The sequence below is a fragment of the Lynx canadensis genome, chromosome A1 (genome assembly GCF_007474595.2).
Source record: "Lynx canadensis isolate LIC74 chromosome A1, mLynCan4.pri.v2, whole genome shotgun sequence".
NCBI classification, from domain to species: Eukaryota; Metazoa; Chordata; class Mammalia; order Carnivora; family Felidae; genus Lynx; species Lynx canadensis.
The window spans coordinates 174238585-174256461 of record NC_044303.2 but is presented as its reverse complement, the minus strand read 5'-3'; the positions used below and the strand labels follow the sequence as shown (position 1 = coordinate 174256461).

Here is a 17877-nt window from a genome sequence, read left to right as displayed (position 1 = left end):
ACAAATATAAACACATAAGGATTTACACCCACCTGCTCACCTCCCATATTTCCTTAGGCATAAGGGCCACATCCTATTGCACTGTAATTGAACCAGGATGTGTCTTACAATTGAGATAGTCATCTAACCCAGAGTGACTTTTCTCCCCCCGCAAACAGTCATTAAATTGACAGCGTGTCTCACGACCAAGGAAAAATAAAGTAGACACTAACATCTTTTTTTTTTTTTTTAAATTTTTTTTTCAACGTTTATTTATTTTTGGGACAGAGAGAGACAGAGCATGAACAGGGGAGGGGCAGAGAGAGAGGGAGACACAGAATCGGAAACAGGTTCCAGGCTCTGAGCCATCAGCCCAGAGCCTGACGCGGGGCTCGAACTCACGGACCGCGAGATCGTGACCTGGCTGAAGTCGGACGCTTAACCGACTGCGCCACCCAGGCGCCCCAACACTAACATCTTTTTAGCAGAACAGTGGTCTGGTGGTCTTCCTGGAAGAGGCGGCTTGGGGGGAGGGACTGTAACCAAGCTGTCCAAGAAGTTGTGGGAGGAGCTGGGACTGTTTGGCTAAAGAAAGCTGACTCCGGGGCACGCTGATGAGCTTGTCTCTGAAAAGCTGTAATGGGCGAAAGGGGAGGACTGGGTCCCTGAGGCCCTCAGACTGGGCGCTGAGCCACACGGCACTTCTGCCTTTGTGAGCCCCTTATTCCAAAATAAATATTAAAATTATATTTTATGACAGAAATGAAATATTCTTGTGGGTCCCTTACAAGTAGCAAGGGCCCAAGGGCACCCCAGCTCATGGCCTTTGGGGACCTGTGGGTGGGAGTTACAGGGAAACACTTTGGTGAGATGGAGAAAGCCCTTGCTCATGGACATTTGTCCAACAATGGGAGGGGGTGGCTGAGGAGAGAGTAAGTTTTGATGCTGGAGGTGGCTGAGCAGAGGTTGGATGTGATAAAGGAGGTGAGGCCCTGGAGCAGGGTTTGATGAATCTGTAAAAAGTTTCTTTTAGACTGGAGAGTTGAAGGCCTTGGGATTTTCAAGTCCCCCGCTATCTCTGAGCCTCTGCTCTGCCCAGGGACATGCCCTCCGGAGGCTCAACGAAAGAGCCGGGGCTCCTGTAGACGCTCATTTGCGCAGATGGTGTTTCTGGCAGGCTCTGGGGGCACAGTCTCCGGGTGAAGGAAAGGCTTAGAGGAGGCCCAGGCACCTCCAGAGGGACTCCAGCGGTCCTCGTCTAGGATGCACCCAGCAGCTGCAGCTAGATACTTCCATTCCAATCATCTCTGGTCTCTTCTCAACCAATTCCAGGGAGGCAATCCCAGGGCCAGGGGAAAGGGAGATGCTTGGATAACAGCCCACCCTGCCGTGTCCAGTGCAGATGGGGTCTCACCGTAGAGGACATCAGCATGATGTTATCAAAAGGCCACGGAGTGGGTGCTGAGGAGCAACAGCCAAACCTGACATTTATGACCACAGCGGGCAGAGCCCTGGTGGCCGGGAGGTCCCAGAGAACACAGGGCCCCTAGCCCAGCTCAGCTAGGCCAGCGCCAGAAGAGGTGACCATGGACTGTGGGCATTCTCTGTCCCACCTTCAGGTGCCGAGGCCTTCTGGTTGGTAGCTCAGGACCGTGACCAGGACCCTCTGACCTATGGGATTAGTGGCCAATTTGCCTACTTCTTCAGTGTCACCCCAGCCACTGGGGAAGTGAAGCTGGCCAGCCCTCTGGACTATGAGGTAAAGGGCAGCAGCCTGGGAGGGCCCTATGAGGGGGGCGGGGAGGTGGGGGCCCTGTCTGTGCTCCCACCCTGAGCAGGAGTCCACCTCGGGGCCTCTCCTCTCTGCCCGCTGCAGACGCGCTACCTGCTCCCCATCACTATCTCCGTGAGCGACGGTCACAACAACCCAGTGAGTTGGAAGGGGGGAAGGGAGGGCAGGGTGGTCCTGGGATCGGAGAGTGGAGGACCAAGGGCCACTCCTGACTGTCCCCTACCTCAAGCAAGCAGAGAGGGCCCTAGTTAACAAAAACTGAATTTGATGTTTATTTTCATCCCAATTATACTTGCCCATTTTGGGTCACACAATATTACCAAGATTTTAATATTATTATTAATTTACTTTAATTATATAAATATGCTGTTTATAAGTATAACATGAATTATATTAATTTATATTAATATAAATGTTAATAAAAGACAGGTGCTAAATACCTCCCTACCTTAGCTCTTTTGAGCCGATTGCTTTCAACTCCCTTGGCTGAACAAGCTGGTATCCGTGCTCATATTTCTAAATAACACACTTATACCACTGTGCCTTAGTGGAGGATTTTGTCTTCATAACATATTCCCCGAACTCTGTCCATTAAAAAAAATCATTTTAATGACTTGGATATTCATGAACATATTCTCTTCGTAAACATCTCAAAAGTCGCAACTAAAGCTCAAGTCCCTGGGATGACACTTCCCTATCCACCCCAGCGGAAGCGTCCACGGTCACTGCTCTTTCACATCCCTCACTATGCGTTTACACACACACACACACACACACACACACGTATGTATGTATGTAGATATATACATACATCCACGGAAGAAAGATTGTCGTTTTTGTGCATTTTCTGAAACTCAAGTGGGATCTTGCTGTATTTATTATCTTGAACTGTGCTGTCCACTCAACAATTGGCTCTGGAGCTCTGCCCATGTCTGCTCACGAGCTACCTGTTTCTTGTAGTATTTTCCAGCGTGGGGACGTACATACTGTGTTAGCTGGTCTCCTCTGAGAGACACCTAGGTTTGTTCACAGCTTCAAATTATGGCAAACAAGCGAAAATGACCATTCCTATAATAGGACAGGCACATTTTAGATGTTTTAGAAATGACCTAATTATGTCTGCAACTTACTCTGAAATAGTTCTGTAAACACATGGAGAGCAAGAAATCAAACAATGGGTAAATCTAGATGAAGAGTATTGGGAGTTTTCTGTACTATACTTGCAACTTTTCTGGTGTTTGAAGCTGTATCAAACACAAGATTATCCCACATATTGCCTAATTGCCTGAGAAGTGAAGTCAGTTTGCACTCCCAACCCAGACATTGCTCCCTTTGTCTTCTCAAGTGCTCACATTTTCCAGGCTCACCTGGGCTTTCCTACCTGCAGGTGCAGAAGGAAATGCATGTGATCGTGGAGGACAGAAATGACAATGCTCCCGTTTTCCAGAATACTGGCTTCTCCACCAAAATCAATGAGGTAGCATCTACCTTAATGGGTGTGTGTGTGTGTGTGTGTGATGCGGGCATCCCAGAAGTTCTTAGAGTGCAAAGAACAAGAGACAGCCAGCAGGGGGTCCAGATCAGGGAAAAGCACCTCTTAGAAGGGGCAGCTGCAGGAACCAAATCCAGGGGAATGTAACCCCATGAACAATAGTTATAGCAACATGTTAGTCAGACTGGATTAGAATGATTTCAGTTATGAAAGCAAATTTTTTTTAAAAGGAATTGATTTTCTCATGTATCTGAAAAATTCAGAGGTACACTAACTTTAGGCATGGCTGGATTCAGGTACTCAAACCATGTGATCAAGAAGAGATTTCTTTCCATGTCTCAGCTCTGTTTCTCTTGTTGTCCCCATCTTTGGGCAAGGGGGCCATTCTCTCTTGTGGTGATGAAAGTGTTCTCTGAAACTCTATGCTTTGCAACTTGAACATAGAGTGCCTCTTTCTCCATAGTCCTGGCCAAAACTCCAGAGCTGACTCTTATTGGCTCATTTTGGGTCATGTGCCCATGAACCTAGAGGTATGGAATGCTCTGATTGGCTAGGTTTGTACATGAGCCCTCCCTTCTAGTAAGGGAGGACAGCCCCACTTGAACTGCCTGTGTGGGAGGAGGTTCCCCAATGGTCCCTGAACAGCAAATACAACATCACTCCTGGATCTTCATTACCCTGTGGCTTTGAAGATGATAAGATGTAGGACCCCATACTAGGCCAGACACAAGACCAGTGAAATCCAGGCAGCCATTTGACAGACTGTGATGGAGCACCTACTATGTACCAGGCAGTGTCCTTGGTGCTGAGAATATTTGGTAAATAAGACAGACCTGGTTACCACCCTCAGTAGCTCACATTCTAATGAAGAGTACTGATAATAATCAATGAAACATTAAATAAGCAGGATTATTTTAGACAGTGTTAAGTTCTATGAAGAGCATGAGACAGGACAAAATGGAGGAAAGTGACCAGGAAGGGGGCTGGTTTAGGTTGAGTGGCCAGGAAAGGTTTTTCTGAGTAGGTGACATCTGAGCAGAGACCTACCTGGCAAGAAGGAGCCAGCCATGGGATGCTCCAGGAAAAGGATGGTCCAGTCAGTGGGACAGCAGATTCTAAGGCTTTGAGCTGGGAATGAATTTGGGGTGTTCTAGGGATAACCAGGAAGCGGGCGTGAGCGGAGGGTAAAAGGTGAGGAGGAGGTGAGGTCAGACAGGTGAGCAGTGGCCTGACCTCAGAGGGCCGTAGAGGCAGTCTGGACCTTATTCTGGACAGAATGGGGCAACCGTTGGAGAGTTTTTAACATAAGAGTGATGTGGTCTGATTCATGATTTTCAAAAATCACTTTGACCACTTTGTGGAAATAGTGAAGGTGTGGACAGGTCACAGTTGGCAAAGGCCTCCCCAGAGAACCATCCAGCTTTGCAGGGTGCTGTCTGGAATGTACTGCTATAGGCTACAGAGAGCCCATGGGAAGTTTGAGCAGGGGAGTGACACATCCTGGGTTCCTGAATGATTGCTTATCCTTATCCTGAGGGGCTCTGCAAATCAGAAGCCAGCTGAGGTGTTGGGGAGAGGAAGAGGGGGTAACCTTCCCCCCTCCCTACCTCTCCCCCCCCCCCAGTTGTCTCCAGAGGCCCAGCCCAGGTGGGAGGGAAAGGGGAACACTGGGTTTCAGGCTCTGGAATATATTATCCCTGTGGTACAGCTGGGGACACTGAAGCTCAGGGAGGGGAAGTGAGTGCTCAGTTATGGAGGGGATGGATTAGAGTTCCTCATTACAGACCCTGCCAGTCGGCTCCCTGGTGTTCTCTGTGATGGCCAAGGACCCGGACACGGGGTCTGCAGGAGCCGTGGTGTACTCCATACAGGCGGTGAGCGTTGGCAAGTCCCTGGGAGTATAGGTCCCACTGCCCCTCATAGCCACCAGGGGGCAGCATCTCCCACACAACCTGCAAGAACCTTGAGTGTCGGCTTGAGGACAGTGTCCTTGTGGTGGCCCAGCCCTAGCTCCCAAACCTTTCGCTGGCCCCTGCTGGACCTCACTTGGCCAAGCTGTGGACAGGACCCTCCTTCCCACCTCCTTGCTCAGGGCACTGTCTGGGCCCTTGCTGAGTTCATATCACACCGCCTGGTGGCCGACTGGAGATGTTCAGTGTCTTGTCCAAGGGGGTGTTCAGTTCTCCTGAAGACAAGTTTACTAGCGATAGCTCCTGTTAACTGAGTGCCCATGATGTGCCTAGCACATACTTTACTTCATTTGACCCTTCTCTCAACCCACCGATGAAATATCTGAGCTCATTTCCCAGAGGCGAAAACTGAGGCTCAGAGAGGTTATGTGACCTGGTAAGAGTGGCAGAGCTGGTCAAGAGCAGAGCCAGGATTTGAACCCAGGTCTCTCAGAGGGGAGGCTGGCCTGACTGTGCTCTGCCTCAGGTCATCCCTAGCACTGGAGACAGCCAGCATCTCTTCAGGATCTTGCCCAATGGCTCCATCATCCTCAATGGCAACCTCAGCTACAACAACAAAAGTGCCTTCTATCAGCTGGAGCTGGAGGCCTGCGTGAGTGGGGGCACAGACGGAGGGGTGCCGTGACCCGAGGCCCAGGCTCACAGGGACCTGTCTCCCCACAGGACTCAGGCGGCATATACAACAACAGCCACATCACCCAGTGCTCCTCGCCTGTCTTCCTGTCCATCTCTGTGGTCGACCAGCCGGACCTGGACCCCCAATTTGTCAGGGAGTTTTACTCAGCCTCTGTGGCTGAGGATGCACCCCAGGTGTGCTAGAGGACAAGGAGGGGGCCTGGGTGGGCCCAAGAGGCAAGGAAAGGGTCTGGGCCATTGAACCAGGTGGTTCTCTGCGCAGGGAACCTCAGTGCTGAAGGTGGAGGCTGTGGATAGTGACAGAGGCATCAATTCCCAGATGATCTACAGCATTTCCAGTGAGAATGGGGGTGTTCCCAGGCCGGGGAGGGATGGGGGCTCTGCCAGAGCCACTGGAAACAGCAGCTCCTACTGCCTGTCACTAGACTCGACAAGGCCCGGCTTGTTTGACATCAGGCCAGATGGGGTGATCACGGTCAGTGGTTCCCTGGACCGTGAGCAGCTGCTGGAGGAGGATGAAGAGGTGAAGGTGCAGGTCACGGTGAGTGAGGGCTCCACTGCCCCCTTTTGCACCCCAACTCTCAGCTTCTGGCCTTAAATCTCCCTTCTCTCTGAGCCTTTGTTCTCTGAGTGCTGCCCTTTGGCCTCTGCTCTGCTCTCAGGCCACCGAGACGCACCAAAACATCTACGGGCAAGATGCCAAGGTGAGCATATGGGTCACGCTGAGGGTGACAGATGTCAATGATCACAAACCCGAGTTTTACAACTGCAGCCTCCCAGCCTGCACCTTCACCCCCCAAGACACCCAAGTCAACTTCACTGGCTATGTTGATGAGCATGCCTCCACCCGCATCCCCATCGATGACCTCACCATGGTCGTGTACGACCCAGACAAGGCAGGTACACCCAGACAAGGGGTGGTTGGGTGAGGGTGATGCTGGGAGATGACTGGGGGAGGGAGATGGAGACTGACCCATAGAACGCGGTACTAAGATGCAAGGTGGGGAGGTGAGTGGTGGGTGTTGCTGGTGCTGATCATTAACAGTGGTAGAAAATTGGAGTTATTGGGCGATACTTGGAAATGTTGGGTTATGTTACGCTGATGGGTAGTCATGTGCTCAGGGCAATGCTAGGTGGTGGTGAAAAGAAAGGCAGTGTTGAGCGGAGGTTACTACCGGATACTACATAATGTTGAATGGAGTATAGTTTTCAGTGGTGTTGAGGAGGGGGTGCTGATGGGTGCTTGGTGAAGTTGAGGGGTGTTGGGCAGTATTGGATATTGGGGAAATGGCAGTGCTGAGCACAGAGTGATCTGAATGAGTGCTAAGTTGGAGAGTATTCTTAAGTGGAAGTTGAGCGGGGTGGTGTTGAGCAATGAATACCTATGGATGGTATTTGGTCTATTGGGTGATATTGAGTTGATACAAAATGTGGAGGGGAGGATGGCACTGGGTGGTGGTGGGTGGGGAGATGTGTTGAGTTAGTGGTTGGTGTTGAGTAGAGCGGAGGGGGTGTGGGATGGAGGGTGCTATGGGTAATGGGGTGATGTTGGGCATTACTGGTATTTGGTGTTGGTACGGGTGGTGGAGCATGTTGAGTGGGAGCTCGTAAGCAAGACTCAGTAACGTCTCCTGGGAGTGAGGGGAATGTGTCCAGGCTCTGTCTCTCCAGCCCAAGCCAGGAGTCCAGGCACCTAGAGATGTCTTCTTCCGATGAGCTCACATTTGCAGGGAGTGCACAGCCCAGCTTCCCCAGGGCCCTCTTGCCTCAGTGTTTTGAGAGCCCCCCACCAATGCCCCACCTATGGGACTTCAGAAGTCTGGGCTTCCTGAGGCAGGAGCCTACGGGCGGGGATTACAGGCAAGATACAGGTTGGTGCATTGTAGGAGGTGGGGGCTCTGCTCTACTATATGCCCAACTCTACAGGGCAGCAATGGCACCTTCCTGCTGTCCACGAGGGGCCCCGATGCCGAAGCCTTCAGTGTCTCCCCCGAGCGGGCGGCGGGCTCAGTGGATGTGCAGGTGCTTGTGAGAGCTCCCGCACTGGTGGACTACGAGAGGCAGACAGTGATGCTGGTGCAGGTGAGGGGTGCTCTGGGGTGCCGGGGAGTGCGGTCCACGGGTGCTCTGGTCCCAATGCTGCTGCTCTTCCCTTGTCTTCAGGTCGTGGCCACTGATTCAGTCAGTGGGAACTCCTCCGTTGCCCTGGTGACCATCCACATTAGGGATGTTAATGACCACAGACCCACATTCACCCACAGCTTGTACAACCTCAGTGTCTCGGAGAACAGTCCAGACGGCACTGTGGTCACCAACAGCATCCATGTGAGTGACGGGGACCTGAGTGGGCTGGGCCAGGAGAGACATGGAGAAGGGCAGACCTGGGGACCGTGACCCTGCCATGTCTCTGTGTCACCTGATGTCATCACGTCCTAGCCAGTGTGTACACATATGCGTGGGGAGTCTATTTGTGAATCCCAGTGTGTTAGGGGTTCTCCCTTTGTGTCAAGAAGCAGGACAGCCCTGTCCCCATCAGTTGCATGGCTGACAGGGAGTGACATCATTTCCAAACAGTGTCCCATTGTCTAACTCTCTGCTCACAGGCCTTCGACCCTGACACGGGTGATGGGGGCCGCATCACCTACAGCCTGCTTCCGGGGAACGGGTAAGGTCTCAGCATGGGCAGGGGGCAGGTGGATGAGCGGGACCCAGGCCCGCCTCTCTGCCTCACAGTGGGGCTATTGTAGGTGGGTAACAAATAGGATACCAGGTTACATTCCAATTTCAGATTAACGACAAATAATTTGTTTAGAATAAGTAGATTGCAAATATTGCCTGGGACATACTGAAATATTTTTCATTGCTTATCTGAAATTCAAATTTAAGTGGGCATCCTATATTTTTGTTTGCTCACTCTGGCCACGCTGTGCAGGGCAGACGTCTTTGAGGTGGATCCAGACTCAGGGACAGTGACAGTGAGGAACAGCGAGCTATTGGACCGTGAGAAGCAGGCGGTGTACTACCTCACGCTGCAGGCCACAGACGGCGGGAACATGTCGACCTCCACCACACTGCATATCATCCTGCTGGATGTCAATGACAACCCGCCTGTGGTCACCGGCTCCTACAACATCTTTGTCCGGGAGGAGGAGGGCAATGTCTTTGTGACCATCCAGGTGCGAGCCGGCCTGGACCTGGCAGGTGGAACAGGGACAAGGGACCAAGCCTGGCTCTGTAGTCATGCCAGCCCTGAGATGGAATCTGGGCTCTCCTCTGTGGTCTTGAGAAAGTTAATCTGTCTCTCCGGGCCTCCGTCTCCTCTTTGGAAAATGAGGACAATTGTGGCCACTAGAGAATAATGAGATAATGCATTCAGAGTGCTCAGTGTAAAGCCTAGCATAGAGCAAGCCCTCAAAAACATATAGTTCTTTTTAATTTCAGCCCCCGTTTCATTCCAAAAGGGACTTGAGGTGATTTTGATTAAAAGTAAGGTAAAAATGGGGGAAATAAGGAAAAAGAGAAAATAAGAATGGTATTGCTAACGGGCACAAAGGTAAAGTTAGAACCCAGAGCCACACAATTGCTAAGAGTGGGCTGAAAATTCAGTTCTGAGCTCCCTGATGGCCAGTGCAAAACAGGAAATATCAGTGGCTAGGTTCACAGAGTCTATGAGATAAAAACCCACTGTTGGCTCCAAAGAAACATCAGACACAAGCATCTCCCCTGAGTCATCTGAAAGGGGGTCTTGTAAGAAGCGGGAAAGAAACCAGGTCCTCAGAATGACAATCATGTGGCCACAGAATGCTCTCGTATTTCTGGGGCTGTGTGGTTTCCAGGGCACATTCCCACCTCTGGTGTCTCGACTGACTTGTGAAGCAGATGCTGTAATGATCCCCATTTCACAGAAGGAGAAAACTGAGGCTCAGAGAAGTTCAGTGACTTTTGGGGGCTTGCACAGCGAGTAAGTGGCAGCCCTGGAGCCAGAGCTCAGACCTCTCTGCCCTGAAACCTGAGCCTTTTCTTCTTTTTCCCTGATAACTTCTCACTCTGCTCTGTGAGCTTCTTGGGGCAGGAGCATTTCAGACCTGCTGCTGTAACCACGGTGCCCGGCGTTAGCCCCGAGAAGCGCTTGGTGAATTAACTGGCCCAAATTCAAAGTGCTGAGGCGTGAACAGACAGGGTCAGGCTTCTGGAGCAAACATCTCTGGCTGCCTGTACAGGAGGCATTTAATAACCAAGTCCCAGTGGAGCTGAGATGAAAGAGCTGAAGGTGGGGGATGGGCAAGGAGGAAGACTTGCTTCCAAGTCAGAGTAGCCCAGCCCTGGATTCAAAGCCCCTTTGCTGGGCCCCAGGTCCTCTCAGATGAATCCACCATATTTCTGCAGGTGCCTCTCAGTTAGGGGAGGGTGCCAGAGAGTCACCCAAGGGTGTCACCCGTGCTGTGTTAAAGACAGCACAGGGGACGTAGAGGCCCCGGGCAATCACCAACCTGGCCTGGAGTCAGGCAGAGAGGCGTAGAAGGCATTGGGGTGAGGGGAGGGCATATGCAAAGGACTCAAGGAACCTGCTGAATTCTCCATGCTGGATCACCCCGAAGGCAAACCAAGCACATGTGTTCAGGACCCTGGCGGGACAGGAACACACACACACGTACACACACGAATTGGGTGAAGAATCAACGGGTTAAAAAAAAAAAAAAACAGCACTGAAGTAGTCATTGTGGGAAAATCAGAAACTGGTTGGACTTCACACTTATTTTATACTTGTTTGTTTTTGAATTTTGTTACTTTTTTCGTTTTTTAATGTTTTTTTTTTACTTTTTTTTTTTGAACGTTTATTTATTTTTTGGGGGACAGAGAGAGACAGAGCATGAACGGGGGAGGGGCAGAGAGAGAGGGAGACACAGAATCGGAAACAGGCTCCAGGCTCTGAGCTGTCAGCCCAGAGCCTGACGCGGGGCTCGAACTCACGGACCGCGAGATCGTGACCTGGCTGAAGTCGGACGCTTAACCGACTGCGCCACCCAGGCGCCCAATGTTTATATATTTTTGAGAGAGAGACAGAGACAGAGACAGAGAGCAAGTAGGGGAGGGGCAGAGAGAGAGGGAGACGCAGTATCGGAAGCAGCCCCCAAGCTCCGAGCTGTCAGCGCAGAGCCCAATGCGGGGTTTGAGCTCACCAACCGCGAGATCGTGACCTGAGCCAAAGTCGGACGCTTAACTGACTGAGCCACCCAGGCACCCCTGTTTTTGAATTTTGAATAGCTATAACATACTCCCCCATGCCCCCTCTCCACTAGAATTTCAGCTCCATGAGGGAATTGCCTTGATCATGGCTCTGTGATTGTCCAGTGCCTAGAACAGGGCTGGGCACACGGTAGGTAGGCAGGAAATATTTGTGGGGCAAATGATTGACATCAGGAGCTTAAGACCTCAGAACTCTTGCAAGCTGTTGATCTGACCCTCTGATGGGAGACTGAGGCTGAGAGATTGGCCAGCGTCCCACTGGCTTTAGGCCTAATTATTGGCCTTGCGTGCCAGTGCTGGAGGGGCAGGCCAGGCTGCAGAAGGGGGGCTGGGGAGCATCTGGGAGCTGATGGCCCAATGCTGGTTATCCGCACAGGCTCATGACAACGACCAGCCAGACACCAACAACAGCCATCTGCATTTCAGCCTGCTGCCTGGCCCCTACAGCCACAACTTCTCAGTGGACCCTGAAAAAGGGATCCTCAGAAACCTGGGGCCCCTGGACCGAGAGGCCATTGAGCCTGCCCTGGGCGGCCGAATTGTGCTGACCGTGCTTGTGGCTGACTGTGGTGTGCCTGTCCTCAGCACTGAAGTCAATATCACCATCAACGTGGAGGTAAGGCCTGGCTCGGCCATAGGAGGGGTGCCAGGGTGGGCCCTGTGTTGGGGAGCTCATTGCGTACGGCCAGCATCCCACCCCTCCAACTTGAGTCACATTTCTGCCCTTTGCAGTATGGTGGGCAAGAGAGGTCTGGAACCAGGCTGCCTGGGTTAGAATTCTGGCTCCGTTGTGTGGCCTTAGACAATCACTCAAACTCCCTGTGCCTTCATGTTCCTTATCTGTAAAATGGTGATAAAAACAACCTAAAGTGAGTTAGCGAATGGAAAGGGCTTTGAAGAGTGCCTGACCCAAGGAAGGTACTCCGTGAATACAGTCGGGTCCCCCTTATCCACGGTTTCGCTTTCCTCAGTTCCAGTGACCCGCAGTCAATAGCGTCCCCAAAGCAGATGATCCTTCTGACACATGATCAGGAGGTCAGTAGCTACCCACCGCTACATCACTACGCCCATGTCATCCACCTCACTTCATGTCATCACATGGGCATTTCACCATCTCACAGCCTCACAGGAAGAAGGATGAGTACAGGACAAAAGGCTATTTTGAGAGAGAGAAAGAGACCACATTCGCATTATCAGCTATCACAGTATATTGTTATAATTGTTCTATTGTATTATCAGCTATTGTTCATCTCTTTCTGTGCCTGATTTATATATTAAACCCTATCATAGGTACATACGTATAGGAAATAACACAGTACATATAGGGTTTGGTACCATCTGCCGTTAAAGGCATCCTCTGGGGCTCCTGGAACGTTTCTCCCACAGATAAGGCAGGAACTACTCACTGTATTGGCTCTAATTATCATTCACAAAGTTCCACCTGAAACTCTCCTATCTCCTCACCACCGCTCCGGGGTAAACAGAAGGGATGAAAATCAGCATTTATGGGGTTTCCATCACACCTGCAAGGTAGGGATGGTTATTACCATTTTACTGATCAAGAAACTGAGGCACAGAGGTGGCGTAGCTTGCCTAGGGTCGCAGAATCGGGTTTTGAACCCAGTCTCTCTGGTTCTAAGGCTGCCACCAGCCCACAGGGCACCTTCCTTCAGAAAAGTGTTGTAACAAATGTGCACCTCTACAATGTCCGTGATGTGTTTGGCGCCCCCTAGGGCTGTGCGATGCACAGTCCGCAACATCCCACAGAACAGCCCTGTGTCCCACTGGGTCGGGATGCACGGCTTTCCTACAAGGATCAGAGTGAGACCTCAGGGAACATGGAGGAACAGAAGCCAAATTAGGACTTGCCAGCTTGTTCAGCTGTCCTTGGGGTGAAGTAGGTCACGAAGAAGGAAGCAAGCAGAATTGCATTAGCTGAGCAAGTAGGTCCTTTCACACCCATGAACTAGTCCTCATAACAGCCCCTAGACTGGGCACTACGACCCATCTTGCAGAATGAAAACACTGAGGCCCAGAGAAGTCAAAGTCATGCGTGAAGCCGAGGGGGAGCTGGATTTGACTCAGAGCTGTGCTCTTAGCGACCCCTGCGACTTCGGAGGCAGCTGGCCGTGTGCATTGAGCCAGCAATGCCATTCTGGGAAATCACCCCCAGAAAATACATCTAGTTAAGGGGGACATGGCTTTGTTTTCAAAGGTGTCTGTTGAACCATTATTTTAAAAAAGCTGAAAGCAAAAGCAGACACTTGTGGGCCACCTCGGGGAAGGGCTGGAAAAGCAAAGGGCACCCCCCCCCCAACACACACCAGTGTTTGGGAAGGAAGCTCTGTGTTGTAACAACAGTGGCAGCATTTGTAGGTGTGAGTGGCCAGGGCCAGAGAAGGAAGGTGAGAACAGAAAACAGTGGGCATCTGGGGGCAGGACCAGGTCTAAGCCCTGGCAGGTACCCTGAACTCAGCTCTGCCTGAGCACAGGAGCGAGTGTCCTGGGGTCGGCTGAGGGCAGGAGGGACGGGAGAAAAGACGTGACAAGGGAAAGCTTGGGCTGCAGGGCCTTTGCGGAAACAGTGGCATTGGTGCCAACACAATAAATCCAAGAGATGGGGAGTCGAGCTGGGCCAGCAGGGACACTGATGGGGGTACTCAACCACCCTTCTGGAAGGCAGGGTCTAAGGTGCCTCTGAGCTGTGGTCAGAGAAACAAGAAGGAGGTGGGGCTCCCTGAAATTGTAGAACTAACTTCAGAGGTCCTGCGACCAGTCTGTGAGCCCCAGGTGTGCGCTCTGGGCTAGCTCCGTCCTCTCAAAGGCCCTTTTCTCATCTGCAAAGCGGACGGTGATCTCTGAGGAGATGCTGACAGCCTCTGTGCCTTGGGTCAGAGGAAGCACCGATTTCTCAGATGGGCTCGGGGGAGGCCGAACCGTGGGTGCTCCTGAGGTCCCTGGGCTCAGAACTACCTCTGCCCACAGGACATCAATGACAATCTGCCCGTCTTCAACCAGTCCATCTATTCCTTCTCGGTGAAGGAGAGGGACCCAGGTAAGTCCTTCCTGGGTCAGGCCAGGCACTGGGGCTGGGGCCCAGTGAGGCATCTGGTCCCCCCAGGGTGCAGTTGAGGGAGGTGAGAGCAGATGAAGCCGCCGATGCCTGGGCCAGGGGTCCCTGTGAACTCTGCCCTCACCCACAGGAGAGCTGGTGGGCGTGCTGAAGGCCTGGGATGCGGATCAGACGGAAGCCAACAACCGCATCAGCTTCAGTCTTTCAGGGAGTGGTGCCAACAACTTCGTGCTCCAAGGCTCGGTGCTGGGGGCTGGGTGGGCTGAGGGCCGCCTCTGGCTGCCCTCGGATGTGAGTCTGGACTACGAGACACAGCCCTTCTTCAATCTGACAGTGAGTGCTGAGAACCCAGACCCCCACGGGAGAGAGGCCACAGCAGAAATCCTTGTGGCTGTGGAGGATGTGAATGATGAACCGCCCACTCTGGACTCAGCCTCACTCCGGGGCGTCCGTGTGGCTGAGAATGGCTCGCAGTGTGGCCTGGTGGCTGAGGTGGTTGCTCGCGATGTGGATACCATGGCCCAGCTGGAGATACAGCTTGTGAACGTCATCTGCACCAAGGCCGGGGTCAACGTGGGCAGCCTGTGCCGTGGCTGGTTCTCTGTGTCGGCCAATGGCTCTGTGTTCATCAATCAGAGTGAGGCCATTGACTATGAGACCTGTGACCTGGTCACGCTAGTCGTGCGAGCCTGTGACCTCACAACGGACCTCCGCTTCCAGGCCTACAGTGACAATGGTGAGGTGGCCTGGCAGGCTGCGGCATAGCAGCCATGGGCTGGGACCTACAAGGTCAGGGTTCGAATTCTGGCTCCAGCCCTTATCAGCTGTGTCACTGGGAAAGTTGTGACACCTCCTTAAGCCTCAGTTTACCCATCTGTCAAGTGGACTTGGGTAGTAGGTTGGCTGTACAGATTAAAAGAAAACACGCGTGTAAAATAATAATGCTATTATTCTGTGAGGCAGTGTAAAGGAAGGAACACGCTTCAGAGTGCTCTTATCCTACCTTTGATTATGATAGCAATAATAACCACATTAAGAGCTAGCATATTTTGATAACTTGCTAGAGCCAAGAGCTATGCCAAGCACCTTATAAGCATTTCCTTATGTTATTCCCACACAACCCGTGGGGTAGGTGATCCCTATCTAATTTTATAGATGAGGAAACTGAGGCACACAGCGGCCAGTTCAATAACCTAGCTTACACAGCTAGCAAGTGTCAGGACAATGTTGGGGTCAGGTGGGACATATCCAGGCTGGGCTCAATCCTGGCCTGATGCTCTTGCTGGATGACCTTGGACAACTTGCTTACCTTCTCTGAAGTATGGGGAGGATACACCCTGCCACAAAGGCCAGAGGAGACTGAGTGGACACCTCAGGTCAAAAGCAGGGGAGGGGGCTGAGAATGGGAGATGCATGGAGGGAGGCAGCTGGGAGTGTGCCTGAGGCCCAGGCTTTCTGGGTCAGGCCTTTGCCTAGAGACCAGAACGAGCCAACCTTGTTCCTCTAGGAAGCCTCGCCATCACCATCGAGGACACAAATGATAATAAACCCTATTTTCTGCCTGACAATAAGACTTTTGGTAAGCAGTCAGCCTTTCCCTCCATACTCTGCTAGAATTACCTTTAGGTAGCTCCCATAGACCCTCCTCAGGCCCCAAGTGGACCCTTAGAAAGAAAGAAAGGTCCCTAATCCTGCCTCTTTCCCAGGATTTCAAAAGGAGGGGGGATCTGAGTTTTTATCCCAGGTCTGCCCCAACTCATATCTGACCCTGGGCCAGTCCCTCCCTCCCTCTCTAGGCCTCAGTTTCCTCATTATCTGCACACTGGGAGGTGGATGAGCTGCTAACTAACGGCTCAGAGGCCATTGTAATGGGGGTTTCTGGTGACAAAGAGGTCGAGGGAAAGTTTGGGGGAATGAGTTCTGAGCTGGGCTTGTGGTCAGCACCTCAGACAAGTGGGCACGGGCCCCGACTCCACTGACCCTTTCTTGTCCACATTTGTAGTTATCATCCCAGAACTTGTGGTGCCCAACCAGCAGGTGGCTTCTGTCCAGGTAAGTCCTTGGCTCCCGCCTTTGTCCATCACGTTAGCCCCAGGAGACACAGGACCAAGGCCTTCAGGCCTTTCAGCTGCCCCTAAAATGTTTTAACACTAGAGAGGAAATTTGTTGGCTCCAACACATGAAGAGAAAACCCCAGGATGGAAACAAACACATGCCTGATTGATATGATTCAACTCCATTAATTGTTATTTAGTTTTTATAAAAATTTTCGTGACCATAAAAACCATTTGCAGGCCAGATTTTTTTCACTATGCCAGAATTCTTGAGCAATACGGAGAAATCATAGCAACTGTAAATTAAATGAGCTCCTTGGAGATAAGTAATTTTCAGAGTAAAATTATAAACATACTTTCAGTGTTTTTATGGTGTTGGATGTGGGTGTGTTTGTTAGAGGGTGCTGGCCACGCCTCACAGAAGGCTGAGACCTCCCACACAGTTCTGGGGACCAGGCCTGCTCGGGCCTCTTACCGACCCGGGGAGCTGCCTGCCTTTCTGGAGCTCAGTTTCCTTCCTGGGCAAGAAGTTGGCAGTTCCCAGCAGTAGTCTTGGGGTTAACAGATGAGTGGTATGCCTGTGCCAGTCCCTGGGCTGTGGAAAGCGCACGGGTGTTGGAGATGGCTGGGCCTGACCTTCCCTACTTCGAGCTGGGCCTTCAGCAGCACAGCGTCTCTCTCAGAGCTCTGGTTTCTTCTCACAAAATGGGGATAGTAATTCTCCCTCTCCAGGTTCTTTCAAGCCTTAAAGAGTCTTCAAATCTTCAGCCGGTTGCAGTCCAATGTCATGAGTCTGGCCATAACTTTGACCCGTTTTCTTTAAATTGGCTCTTTTTTGAAACATAAACACCAGTTTTGGCTTCATTCTGAACAGTAGGCTCATGGTCTGTATGTTGGTATATTTTTCTCTAAAGGTGATAGAATGAATAAGAATGTTTGTGCCCTCACCTCCGCTTTCATGGCCTACTAGGGGAATTTGTACCAATGTCGGTAAATACTGAAATGAGGGATCTAAGGGAAGGTGCCTGGCACACAGTAGCTACTCAGGAAATTTGAGTGTCCTTGTGCTTGTGTGTGTGTGTGTGTGTGGCAGTGGGTGAGGGGAAGCAAGGCAGGATTTCCACATGGGAAGGGCTTTGGGCAGTGACTTGATGAGTTAGAGGGCCAGAAGCAGGGACTTGTCCAAACCTGGATTTGCAGAGCAAGAACATTGCCTAAAATGTTTGCTTAGTTGACGTGGCCTGGAGAAGGCTGATGGAGATAATGGGACCAGTCTCTCAGGCCATCTTAGCTGCTGAGTCCTGCTGGGGGTGGAGGGGTGCCTAGCCTGGCTCCCAGGTGCCATCCACTCTTTCTCCCAGGCCAAAGACGATGACTCAGGGAACAACGGGGCCATCCTGTTCTCCATCTTCCAAGTGGATTTCATCGCCAAGGATGGGACCACGACCCCTTTCCAGGGCTTCTTCCGGGTCTCCACCTCATTGGAGGCCAATGTGTTCATTGGCAACATTGAGTAACTGTGGGCAGCCCCTGGATGGGGGGGGGGGGACCCAAGGGAGGGCCTCAAGACAGTGAGTTCCTCATCCTAGCAGGTACATAAGTAGGTTCCAGAGGACTTCAGTTGGGTCCCAAGA

At 51.7% G+C, this 17877-nt stretch overlaps 1 protein-coding gene across 1 annotated transcript in view; it reads left to right on the top strand.

The window, feature by feature from the left end:
* CDHR2 (cadherin related family member 2) overlaps window positions 1–17877 on the top strand; it is a 35514-nt gene that overhangs the window by 13943 nt on the left and 3694 nt on the right. The window contains exons 4-22 of the mRNA XM_030327002.1: window positions 1599–1738; window positions 1856–1909; window positions 3159–3248; window positions 5048–5137; window positions 5700–5825; window positions 5897–6043; window positions 6132–6207; window positions 6295–6410; window positions 6532–6765; window positions 7796–7951; window positions 8033–8194; window positions 8473–8534; window positions 8802–9045; window positions 11493–11732; window positions 14102–14171; window positions 14320–14925; window positions 15697–15768; window positions 16192–16241; window positions 17605–17756. Coding sequence (XP_030182862.1) covers window positions 1599–1738; window positions 1856–1909; window positions 3159–3248; window positions 5048–5137; window positions 5700–5825; window positions 5897–6043; window positions 6132–6207; window positions 6295–6410; window positions 6532–6765; window positions 7796–7951; window positions 8033–8194; window positions 8473–8534; window positions 8802–9045; window positions 11493–11732; window positions 14102–14171; window positions 14320–14925; window positions 15697–15768; window positions 16192–16241; window positions 17605–17756 — 2887 coding nt within the window. The remainder of the gene's footprint in view (window positions 1–1598; window positions 1739–1855; window positions 1910–3158; window positions 3249–5047; window positions 5138–5699; window positions 5826–5896; window positions 6044–6131; window positions 6208–6294; window positions 6411–6531; window positions 6766–7795; window positions 7952–8032; window positions 8195–8472; window positions 8535–8801; window positions 9046–11492; window positions 11733–14101; window positions 14172–14319; window positions 14926–15696; window positions 15769–16191; window positions 16242–17604; window positions 17757–17877) is intronic.